The 12,623-nt window shown below is 36.9% G+C and overlaps 1 protein-coding gene across 1 annotated transcript in view; it reads left to right on the top strand.

Annotated features, from left to right (window-relative positions):
- LOC123536082 (dynein axonemal assembly factor 3-like) overlaps nucleotides 1-12,623 on the top strand; it is a 236,609-nt gene that overhangs the window by 26,235 nt on the left and 197,751 nt on the right. The window contains 1 exon segment of the mRNA XM_053529209.1: nucleotides 4,628-4,675. Coding sequence (XP_053385184.1) covers nucleotides 4,628-4,675 — 48 coding nt within the window.

Raw genomic sequence — 12,623 nt, 5'->3', positions numbered from 1 at the left:
TGAAGCTACAGGCTTCAAATTTAGACCGCATGCATATTTATTTTTGTCTTCTGAATTGAAATTTGACATTGATTTTTACCTATTACCTACTTTCACATTTCTCAAGCTACAGCCTCCAAATTTGAAGCACATGCATAGTTGTGTCTACCGAAATGAACTTTGACCTTGAAATTGATCTAGTGACCTACTTTCACATTTCTCAGGCCACAGCTTTCAAAAATTTGGACCACATACACATTGTTTTGTACCGAAATGAAATTTGACCTTGATTTGGACCTTGAGCTAGTCTTGAAATTTGGAACATTCAAAAATGGCTCAGAGGATGGCACCAAGATCACTCTGTAATCTCTTGTTAGGTTAATAGGTTAAAGGTCAAGGTCAGATTAAACCAGAATGGTAGAACTTTTGTTTACAGTGAGCATATAATTTCTGTTCCTTGTGCAATTACTGAATGCATCAAGGGGGCATTTCGTGTTCGACGAGCTCTTGTTTACAGTACTCCTCTAGTTGGTTCAAGTGTAACTGTAACCCGTTTGCTGAATCGCTAAGCAATACACAGTCATCAGCAACATAATTAGAAATATTGATAACTGGTCAAGTGTCAATCCAGAAAAAATATTTTGCTGAAGGCAGGTCTCAAGATCATTGATGAAATGACAAAACAAGATTGGCGAAGTTATCTCCCCCTGGAATAGTCCAACATCGCATTTTGAAGAAATCTGATAGCATATTCATGTGTCAGACACATGATTTGAACTCGTCATACATTGACCGCAGTAATTTTAACAGTTTACCATCCATACCTTCCTGAATTTGCTTGTACCATAAACCGTTTCTATATATTAAGTCAAAACATTTTCTGTAATCTATAAAGGCTGTGTACACCTTTTTGGATTTTCCAAGTACATCTGAATGATATTATGAAGAATAAATATTGCGTCCGTTGTACTTTGCCTAGATTTAAATCCAAATTGTGCATCTGTGAGTTTATCATATTTGTCTGACCATGCTTTTATAGTGTTATTAAGGATATTCTGCAAATTGAAATTAGAAATTCAGGTGAAAAATCAGAATCCTCGGAACAGCTTTGGAAATGCAAGGACACTAAAAATAAATGATAAAAGTTTATCGCCAGATCCCATCATGTGTTCCAGAGTTATGGCCCCTTTAAAAGCGGACTTGAAGTATTGTTCCACATCATCACCCACATCATATGACACAAGGTGCATAACTCTTGCACCAATATTTCCTGAATTATGCCCCCTTTTTGCTTAGAATTACACTTATATAATGCTTTGATACACTTTATCTGTACCTCTCTTATTATTTGATATTTTTCAACACAGACTCAAGCTATTGTGCAATATTCATCCACCACTGGAGTCATTAAAAACTCCAATGACAGTTCTTGACAGATTTAAATGTTTTTGGTACACAGGTGTAACATCATAAAATAAGGTAAAGTTCGACTTTGGCTACAAACCACCAATTTTTTAGCTCACCTGTCACAAAGTGACAAGGTGAGCTTTTGTGATCGCGCGGTGTCCGTCGTCCGTCCGTGCGTCCGTCCGTGCGTGCGTCCGTCCGTCCGTAAACTTTTGCTTGTGACCACTCTAGAGGTCACATTTTTCATGGGATCTTTATGAAAGTTGGTCAGAATGTTCATCTTGATGATATCTAGGTAAAGTTCGAAACTGGGTCATGTGCCTTCAAAAACTAGGTCAGTAGGTCTAAAAATAGAAAAACCTTGTGACCTCTCTAAAGGCCATATATTTCACAAGATCTTCATGAAAATTGGTCAGAATGTTCAACTTGATGATATCTAGGTCAAGTTCGAAACTGGGTCACGTGCCATCAAAAACTAGGTCAGTAGGTCTAAAAATAGAAAAACCTTGTGACCTCTCTAGAGGCCATATATTTCACAAGATCTTCATGAAAATTGGTCAGAACATTCATCTTGATGATATCTAGGTCAAGTTCGAAACTGGGTCATGTGCCATCAAAAACTAGGTCAGTAGGTCAAATAATAGAAAAACCTTGTGACCTCTCTAAAGGCCACATTTTTCATGGGATCTGTATGAAAGTTGGTCTGAATGTTCATCTTGATGATATCTAGGCCAAGTTCGAAACTGGGTCACATGCGGTCAAAAACTAGGTCAGTAGGTCTAAAAATAGAAAAACCTTTTGACCTTTCTAGAGGCCATATATTTCAGGAGATCTTCATGAAAATTGGTCAGAAGATTCACCTTGATGATATCTAGGTCAAGTTCGAAAGTGGGTCACGTGCCTTCAAAAACTAGGTCAGTAGGTCAAATAATAGAAAAACCTTGTGACCTCTCTAGAGGCCATATTTTTCATGGGATCTGTATGAAAGTTGGTCTGAATGTTCATCTTAATGATATCTAGGTCAATTTCAAAAGTGGATCACGTGCCATCAAAAACTAGGTCAGTAGGTCAAATAATAGAAAAACCTTGTGACCTCTCTAAAGGCCATATTTTTCATGGGATCTGTATGAAAGTTGGTCTGAATGTTTATCTTGATGATTTCTAGGTCAAGTTCGAAACAGGGCCATGTGCGGTCAAAAACTAGGTCAGTAGGTCTAAAAATAGAAAAACCTTGTGACCTCTCTAGAGGCCATACTGATGAATGGATCTTCATAAAAATTGGTCAGATGTTCACCTTGATAATATCTAGGTCAAGTTTGAAACTGGGTCACGTACCTTAAACAACTAGGTCAGTAGGTCAAATAATAAAAAAACCTTGTGACCTCTCTAGAGGCCATACTTTTCATGGGATCTGTATGAAAGTTGGGCTGAATGTTCATCTTGATGATATCTAGGTCAAGTTTGAAATTGGGTCAACTGCGGTCAAAAACTAGGTCAGTAGGTCTAAAATTATTAAAATCTTTTGACCTCTCTAGAGGCCATATTTTTCAATGGATCTTCATGAAAATTGATCTGAATGTTCACCTTGATGATATCTAGGTCAGTTTCGAAACTGGGTCACATGCGGTCAAAAACTAGGCCAGTAGGTATAAAAATAGAAAAACCTTGTGACCTCTCTAGAATGAGATCTTCATGAAAATTAGTGAGAATGTTCACCTTGATGATATCTAGGTAAAATTCAAAACAGGGTCACGTACCTTCGAAAACTAGGTCAATAGATCAAATAATAGAAAAACCTTGTGACCTCTCTAGAGACCATATTTTTCAATGGATCTTCTTGAAAATTGGTCAGAGTTTTTATCTTGATAATATCTAGGTCAAGTTCAAAACTGGGTCACATGAGCTCAAAAACTAGGTCACTATGTCAAATAATAGAAAAAACGACGGCATACTCAAAACTTGGTCATGTGGGAAGAGGTGAGCGATTCAGGACCATCATGGTCCTCTTGTTTTATGTAGTTATGGCCCCTTTCCAACTTAAAATTTGCCAAACTTATGGTTTCCGGACAATAAATCATGAAAGGCTTGACAGATTTAGATAAATTTTGGTACACAGGTGTAACATCATCAAATACAGGTAGGGGGGGGGGGGGTTTAACGTCGCACCGACACAATGATAGGTCAACTGGCGACTTTCCAGCTTTGATGGTGGAGGAAGACCCCTGTTGCCCCTCCGTGCATTATTTCATCACGAGCGGGCACCTGGGTAGAACCACCGACCTTCCGTAAGCCAGCTGGATGGCTTCCTCACATGAAGAATTCAAAGCCCCGAGTGAGGCTCGAACCCACATCGATGAGGGGCAAGTGATTTGAAGTCAGCATCAAATACAGGTCAAGTTCAATTTAAATTGCACCTTCTTTTGGCCATGTCATTCTTATGGTTGCCATTCTTCTGTGACAAGACCGTATTGTGGGGGTATTCATCACTCCTGTGACAGTTCTAGTTTACACTGACATATTCTTGATTGATGAATATGTATTTTGTATAAATATGAGCGTCGTACGGTATCAAATACTTGTCCTGAAAATTTCTTTGCATTATCTTCTAGTACACTGTTTGGACACGTTTTTGAGTGTCATTGATACTTTATATTGTTTGTTTTATTTGACCTTGAGGGGCAGGGTTTCCCGACGGTCCACTGAATTATTGTACAGGATTTGTAGTACATGTAACCAATGAGGTGTTGAATCTTAGTTGTTTGTTACTGAAGATTATGAAATTAAACATAAAACCTTTAAAATGTAAAATTTCAGGAATATTCAGCAAATTTAACCGGAAGCAATGTCAGATGGTAAAATTCCTCTTCAGGTGTTTATATTGTCACTAGAATTGTCACAAACTAAGGGTTTTCATAAGAAATCTGCTCAAGTGATGAACTTGACACCTTTCTGGCATCTTGTTTGTACAATGAATTGCTAAAGTATAATTCCCGCACGATAACTCAAACAATACATGCTTGATAATTATGATTTTTCTTCATTAAAACGTTTCAATACAGAAAATATTTTTTGTAAAACATTACAGTATGCACTGACAACCTTTTTGAGTTCAGTGCATGAGAACCATAATAATCAAACAATAATATAGATATTTATGCTGTCGTTTAAATTATCGTGCGGGAGTAGTAAGTAAATATTTAGTTTTTCAACTTTATACAATTTAATGTGTTGTTTCTTTCAGATCATATTAGAGCTATGAAAGAGATGAACATGGAAGACACAAAGACGAGTATGTATGATTGAGTGTTAAAAGTTTGACTGGCTGTTTTGTTGCCTTTTTTTAACCAGGTTTTCGTAGAAAACCGGTTATTAGGTATGTTGTTGCGTGAGGGGGGGGGGGGGGGGGGGGGGGGGAGTGCGTCAAACTTGGTTTGTGCACAATTTAGGATTGCATTTGGGGTTATTTGGGTCAACCAGTTATTAAATTGGGGTATGTCATTGGATGGGTGGGCAGACAGGTGTGCGGGTGTCAGACTTGGTTTCCGCAAAAACTTTAGTTTGGAACAAGCTATAGACACCAAACTTGGCCAGTAGATAGATGGTAAGGAGTTGAAGGTTGGGATTGCATTTGGGATCATTTGGGTCATGGTCAAGGTCGCTATTACTAAAAATAGAAAAAATATTTTCCACTCAGTAACTTCAGTTTGCATTGATGTTAAACTTGGCTTAAGGTAGCTTATAGAACAAGGCGATTGGTAACACCGGTGGATGCTCCCTGAAGCAAATATCTAAAACAGGGGCAATTGAAAAACAGGGTCATGTGGAGTTATGTCTTAGTTACTGCACTCCCCCTCAATGTGTTCTATAAGAATTTTAAGTTTGATATAAGTTTCTCTTATAGTTAAAGAGAGATGCTCTAGACAAAGTTTTAAGACAAAGGGAGGTAATTAAAAAAAATGAGGCCAGCTAAATTTATGGTTTTTAGTTACTGCACTTCCTCTCACTGATCTCTGTAAATGTGTGAAATATTGAATCAATCATATATACACTTTTCAAGTAATACACTGGAAACATTTTTTAAACATAAAGGGAGATAATTCAAAAACTGGGTAAATTAGAGCAAAGAAGTATAAAATACACAGAATGGCAACAGGAGATAATCTCACGTAAGCTTGTGTCAGCGCGTTATCTTATTGATGCGTTTGCTGACAAGTGATAACAGACGCTTATTAAAGTATTACAGTGACGATACGGCCGGCACGTAATAAACCGAATCGGGTCCAATTTTCAAACGACAGCTGTTGATTTCTCAGACTTCCAGTCATAAATTCATTCTTTCCACATGTAGAAAATACTAATAACATTAAAAAGACACCATTATTGTTATAAACAAATGATCCGATAGAAAGTTTTCACGACACAAATTTTTATTTTTCTGTTGTCTGTTTCATACACTGGTAAAATGAGATCTCATTCAGTTCCCACGTGATGTTGGCGGGATTTGCTGTATATGCCTTTCAAGTTGCTGATCTATATATTTTTATAGCTCTTTGGCTAGAATTATTGTTCCTTGAAAATGCACTCCCTCTCACTGATTTCAATCAATATGTAAAGTACTAAGTTAATCCTTGATATAGTTTCCAAGTTATGCTCTGGACAAGGTTTTTTCACATATGGGGACATAATTCAAAAATGGGGTCAGCTTGAATTATGGTTCTTTGATATTGCACATCCTCTAACTGACCTCTATCCATATTTACAGTATCAAGTCAATCCCTTCTATAGTTTTGGACTTAGGCTCTGGACAATTTTTTTACATAAAGGGAGATAATTCAAAAATAGGATCAGCTAGACTCATAGGTTCTAGTTATTGCACCTCCTTTCAGTGGTCTCTATATTTGTGTGAAGTATCAAGTCATTCCTTCTTATAGTTTTCAAATTATGCTCATAACAAATTTTTTAGCTCACCTGAGCACAAAGGGTGAACTGTTGTGATCGCTCACCGTCCGGCCGTCTGGCGCACATTTGTCCGCCGTCTGTCCGCACTTTCTTTTAAACAACATCTCCTAAACCACCAGGCCAATTTTGATGAAAATCCACAGGGATGTTCCTTTGATGGTCTTCTTTAAAAATTGTTCAAAGAAATGAATTCCATACCAAATTCTGGTTGCAACCAAAAGGAAAAACTTTGAAAATCTTCTTGTCCAATACTGCAAGGTGTAGTGCCTAGATATTTGGCATGTAACGTCATCTAATGGTTCTCTATGAACATTGTTCAAATTATGCCCCTGGGGTGAAAAGAGGCCTCACCCCTGGGTCCCAAATTTTACTTAGACTTGTATAGGAAAAAAACTACTTGTTTGAAACCACAAGACCTAGGCCTTTGATATTTGGTATGTAGCATTGCCTTGTGGTCCTCTATCAAGATTGTTCAAATTATTACCTTGGGGTGAAATTAGGCCCTGCCCCGGGGGTCCCAAGTTTTACATAGTTTTATATAGGAAAAAAATTGAAAAACCTTTTTGTCTGAAACTGCAAGGGAAAGGCTTTTGATATTTGGTATGTTGTGTTGCCTAGTGGTCCTCTACAAAGATTATTCAAATTATGCTCCCGAGTTGAAAAGAGTCCCACCCAGGGGGTCCCAAGTTTTACACAGACTTGTAAAACTAAAACATTAAAAATCTTCTTGTCTAAAATCACAAGACCTAGGCCTTTTGGTATTTGGTTTGTAGCATTGCGTTGTGGTCATTTTCCAAGAGTGTTCAAATTATGCCCCTGGGGTGAAAAGAAGCCCTACCCTGGGGGTCCCAAGTTTTACATAGACTTATAAAGGAAATATTTTAAAAATCTTCTTGTCTGAAATTTCAAGGCCTAGGCCTTTGATATTTGGTATGGAGCATTGCCTTGTAGATCTCTAATTAGATTGTTCAAATTATGCCCCTGGGGTGAAAAGAGGTCAATTAGAGTTATGGTTCTTTGACACTATACTTCCTCTCCCTGACCTCTATCAATGTGTGAAGTATCAAGTCAATCCCAACACTGTACTTCCTCTCACTGACCTCTAGCAATGTGTGAAGTATCAAGTCAATCCCGACACTGTACTTCCTCTCACTGACCTCTAGCAATGTGTGAAGTATCAAGTCAATCCCTTTCATAGTTTTGGACTTAGGCTCCGTACAAGTTTTTTTACAAAAAGGAAGATAATTCAAAAACGGGACCAATTAGAGTTATGGTTCCTTATCACTGCACTTCCTCTCAATGAGCTCTATCATTGTGTGAAGACACTACTAAGATACTTCAACACTTTTCGAGTTATGCTCTGGACAAAAAGTGTGACGGATGGACGCATGGACGGACAAGGTGGCGATTATATGCTCCCCCTTTGGGGAGCATAAAAATCAAGTTTGGGATTGTATGTGGTCATTGGAGTCAAGTTCAAGGTCAGGATAACTTACTAAATCTTCACACAGTGGGTCTAGAGCGTTGCGCCAAAAGCTACTTTTTAGTGAGTGGGACGGAAAGGTGTCAGGTCAAATGCAAAAAAATCATGGCGAGCTTTTGTGACCGCTCAATGTCCATCGTGTGTCATAAGTCTGTCAAAATTTTCTAATAAAATCTTTTTCTTGAAAACCACTTGGCAGAATTACACCAAACTTGACAGAAATGATTCTTGGATGGCCCCCTTTCACAGTTGTTCAAAGAATTGAATTCCATGCAGAACTCTCGTTGCCATGGCAACCAAATGGGAAAACTTTAGAAATCTTCTTGTCCGAACCGCAAGGCGTAGAGCCTTGATATTTGGCATGTGATATCAACTAATGGTCCTCTATGAAGATTGTTCGAATTGTGCCCCTGCGGTGAAATGAGGCCCCGCCCTGGGGAGCACAAGTTTTGCATAGACTTACTGTATATAGGAAAAAACTTTAAAAATCTTCTTGTCTAAACCAACAAGACCTAGGCCTTTGATATTTGGTATGTAGCATTGCCTTGTGGTCCTCTACCAAAATTGTTCAAATAATAACCCAGGGGTGAAATTAGGCCCTGTCCCGGGGGTCTCTAGTTTTACAGACTTGTATAGGAAATTTTTTTTAAAATCTTCTTGCCTGAAATTGCAAGGCCTAGGCTTTTGATATTTTGTATGTAGCATTGCCTAGTGGATCTCTTACAAGATTGTTCAAATTATGTCCGACAGGAAAGGCCGTACCGGCGACAGTAACCATCAAAACAAATCAACACCCTTTACAATATTTACAAATTTATTTACATAAGATGATTATTAACAATGAATAGATGATATGAAAAAAAAACTGATTATAAGAAAGAAAGAAAAAAAAATCAAAGTTCATTATCACCAGATACAAAGTTCTTACAGTTCCATTTTAAAGTGACGTGACACAGTTCTTTAATTTAATTGCGAACTTTAAGTAGCACAAACAATATATAAACGTATCTGTAAATCAAGTCCCTTTAAACCGTGAATACGTTGATTCCGTTTTGGCACCCTATGGTGGTAGGTGATTGCATCCCTGAGCTGACTTCAGAGGATAACAAAAATCAGCGTCTTTGCGGTTTACGGCACAACCATGGGACGACAGCTCTGCGCTGGGAATATCACATCCAGGCGAGTGAAGACAAGTAAACCTTGGGCATTGTACTTCCGGGTTATGACATCACCAGGTAAAATCGTCTGGCGGAAGAAGCTAAAATATATAACATATGGTAAGCACCATAGCAAAACAAATAAGTCAGGGCATAAAACTGCTCCTTTGGGTACACCATACCTCCGTAGGCTCCTATAAATAATACGTGCTACTTATAAAAAATATATGTGCTACTAAGTTCAGACGTCACGTGATTAAAATACGTCACTAATTACTTCCATTATTACAAAAATTACTTTCTTAACCCTTTACCACATCGATACGTTTATCACCGTATCTATCGATTACCGAACAGAAACGTATTGACCCGAGTCTATCGGTTCCCGATAGAAACGTATTATACCGATTAACGGCCATTTGAACAGAATCGTTTTATCCCGTGTCTCATAATCAATCGCTTTATTTTCGTTCTTTTCCTAAAGAAACAAATTCCGGATGTTTACTAACTCAAAATATGGGATTTCGTCATCATTATTTACGTACAAGATCATGTGGTTACTATTTAAATTTATCGAGTACTTTGCAAAGAAAGGGTTTTTTCCTACATGTGCACGACGCTACGTCATGGAAAATTACTGAGAAAACTGCTTGCAACTGGACGGTTCGCGGGCTTTCCTCGTTCTAAAAATAACAACCATTTAACATCAAAGTATTTTTAAATGTGTTAGGTCATGAAGGTCACGCGTGATACATGCAGATTTCCCCTAAACAACAATTTGTGTATACGATGGCTTGGAATTTATGGCCTTACATAACGGGAAGTGTTAATCAAAACAGAAGGACCGCGGCTTTCAAATATTTTATGACACCCCAAGAGTTAATTGCAGCGGAAGTCACCCGTGATGTACCGACGTTTGATCATTAAAATATTACGTAATATTATCTTAAAAACATTTTAATTTTTAGCACAAGAATATTGTAGTCGGTTACGAGTCTCGATCTCAGCGATCTTTTTGCACTTTCAGAAATTTTACGATCCGTTATTTTTGTAGTGTTATTCAGTTTGAGGGTTGTTTTTTTTATATAAATACTTACCGATTCCGATTCGGAAGATAAGTCTATTAACTATAAATCAAACTTTCAAACATCATTTTGAAATGAAATTGTATATGAATTTCAATGTGAAAGTAATCCAAAACAGAATTTTATGCCTAAAAAAATATATTCGCGTACTTTAACACTTTATATCTTCGAAACTCAAAGAGAAACTACAAAAAAATTTTGTATCATCGAAAAGAGAATTTAAATTGCTATAAACTTTATATTGACAAAAATAATGTCAAACTTACAGAAAATATTAAAATAATGACATTTTTAACATAAGTGTGTGTAATCACAAAATAATGCCAACACCTCTGTTCAGATAAGACAGTCACCTTTATCAGCCATATACCGATTATTGATTATTGATTATCACTTATCAGTGTTATGTAAAAGAGGTTACTCTGGCTTCTGTTCTGTGTGGTAAAGGGTTAAAAGACTAAAATTGAAGTATGAAAAAGATATGAAACTTTTATGATGAAAAATATAGATACGGAAATGATTAACTGCAGCTATTATTTACAACTACAAATTAACAAAATTCAATGTAAATCAGACGTTATATCATAGTTTGCATCCATATAATATCTAATGCCATATAACAAAACGGACATTGTATGTATATGCAATAGACTGGCACACAATTTCATATTACAATAATATATAACATACATGGTACTAGACTTGCCATATAGATTTATACATAACAATACAATGCAGTAATGGCATTCCATAACGAAATGTTTGACATAAGTTTTTGAAACAAAGTACTTTATAAATATCATGTTACAAATTTCAGTACAAATTTTACATCTTATATAAACGAAACATTTTAGACTCCTCTTTCGAAATAATTTACAAAAGTCTGAAAAAATTAATAAATAGTCCTGACATACCGAAACTAGCCAAAATCATATGCCGAAAAGTAAATGTTACAGAATTCTGTAGAATGCACAAAAATTTACCAAATAAAAATCGTAATGCAAAATCATACAAAAATCTAACAAATAAATTTCTTACCTCGATCGAGCATCAATTTCTAGCAAGAAAATTAATCAGACATAGATTCGTCTATAATGTCGGAAGGTGGTGTGCGCAAGGCATATCTAGTCCAGTCTATTTAAAGGGTAATGTCCCGCCAAATACTAAATTTCATGGGATTCACTGCCTATGCGTAAACTCTTGACTATTTGTATTTCCACGGGATTCACGATATAGCCGGGGAATCTAACTACTTTGGCGCGGATTGAAATTGACAATTTGAGGCCCATTATAGTGGTTTTGGGGATAAAAACATAAATTACTGAAGTTTATAAAATATCAACTTTCTTATTACTGAACCGAATTTAATGAAATTTACATGGAAATTTAAGTTATGAAATACAGAAAAACATGAGAGGTATTTCATGCGTGAAATCTAACATTTACCCCAATAACTCAAAAATTTACAAAAAGATGATGCAATACCTGCATTTACAATACAGATAAAATAAGGCCCGTATGTCAATTTGTGACACTGGGGTAAAAAAAGGGGCCCTGCCAAGGGGGTCACTTGTTATATGAGTTGTATAGGAATAAATAGTTAAAAAATTATAAGATCATATTTCCTAGACTGTTTAATTGTAAATACCTGATGACCCCAAGAGATTAGGGGTCACTTGACTGTAACCTTGACCTACTCACCTACTTTCCTGTTTTTAGCTCACCTGAGCACAAAGTGCTCATGGTGAGCTTTTGTGTTCGATCTGTGTCCGTGGTCCGTCGTCGTCCTTCAGTCGTCGTCAACAATTTGACTGTTAACACTCTAGAGGTCACAATTTTGACCCAATCTGAGTGAAACCTGGTCAGAGTGTTACCCTCAATAAAATCTTGGACGAATTCAGTATTGGGTCATCTGGGGTCAAAAACTAGGTCACCAGGTCAAATCAAAGGAAAAGCTAGTTAACACTCTAGAGGCCACATTCATGACCATATCTTAATGAAACTTGGCCAGAATGTTAATCTTGATGATCTTTAGGTCAAGTTTAAATCTGGGTCAGGTGGGTCAAAAACTAGGTCACCAGGTCAGATCAAATGTAAATCTTGTTAACACTCTAGAGGCCACATTTATGATAATATCTCTATGAAACTTGGAAGAATGTTAATCTTGATGATCTTTAGGTCAAGTTCAAATCTAGGTCAAATGGAGTCAGAAACTAGGTCACCAGGTCAAATCAAAGGAAAAGCTTGTTAACACTAGAGGCCACATTTATGACTGTATCTTTATGAAACTTGGTCAGAATGTTTACCTAGATGATCTTTATGTCAAGTTCAGATCATGGTCATATGGGCTCAAAAACTAGGTCACCAGGTCAAATCAAAGGAAAAGCTAGTTAACACCCTAGAGGCCACATTTATGACCATATCTTAATGAAACTTGGCCAGAATGTTAATCTTGATGATCTTTAGGTCAAGTTTAAATCTGGGTCAGATGGGGTCAAAAACTAGGTCACAATGTCAAATCAAAGATAAAGCTTGTTAACACTCTAGATACCT

This window comes from Mercenaria mercenaria, chromosome 17 (genome assembly GCF_021730395.1).
Source record: "Mercenaria mercenaria strain notata chromosome 17, MADL_Memer_1, whole genome shotgun sequence".
NCBI classification, from domain to species: Eukaryota; Metazoa; Mollusca; class Bivalvia; order Venerida; family Veneridae; genus Mercenaria; species Mercenaria mercenaria.
The sequence above is the reverse complement of the archived record's forward strand: the minus strand, read 5'-3'. Positions and strand labels throughout refer to the sequence as shown.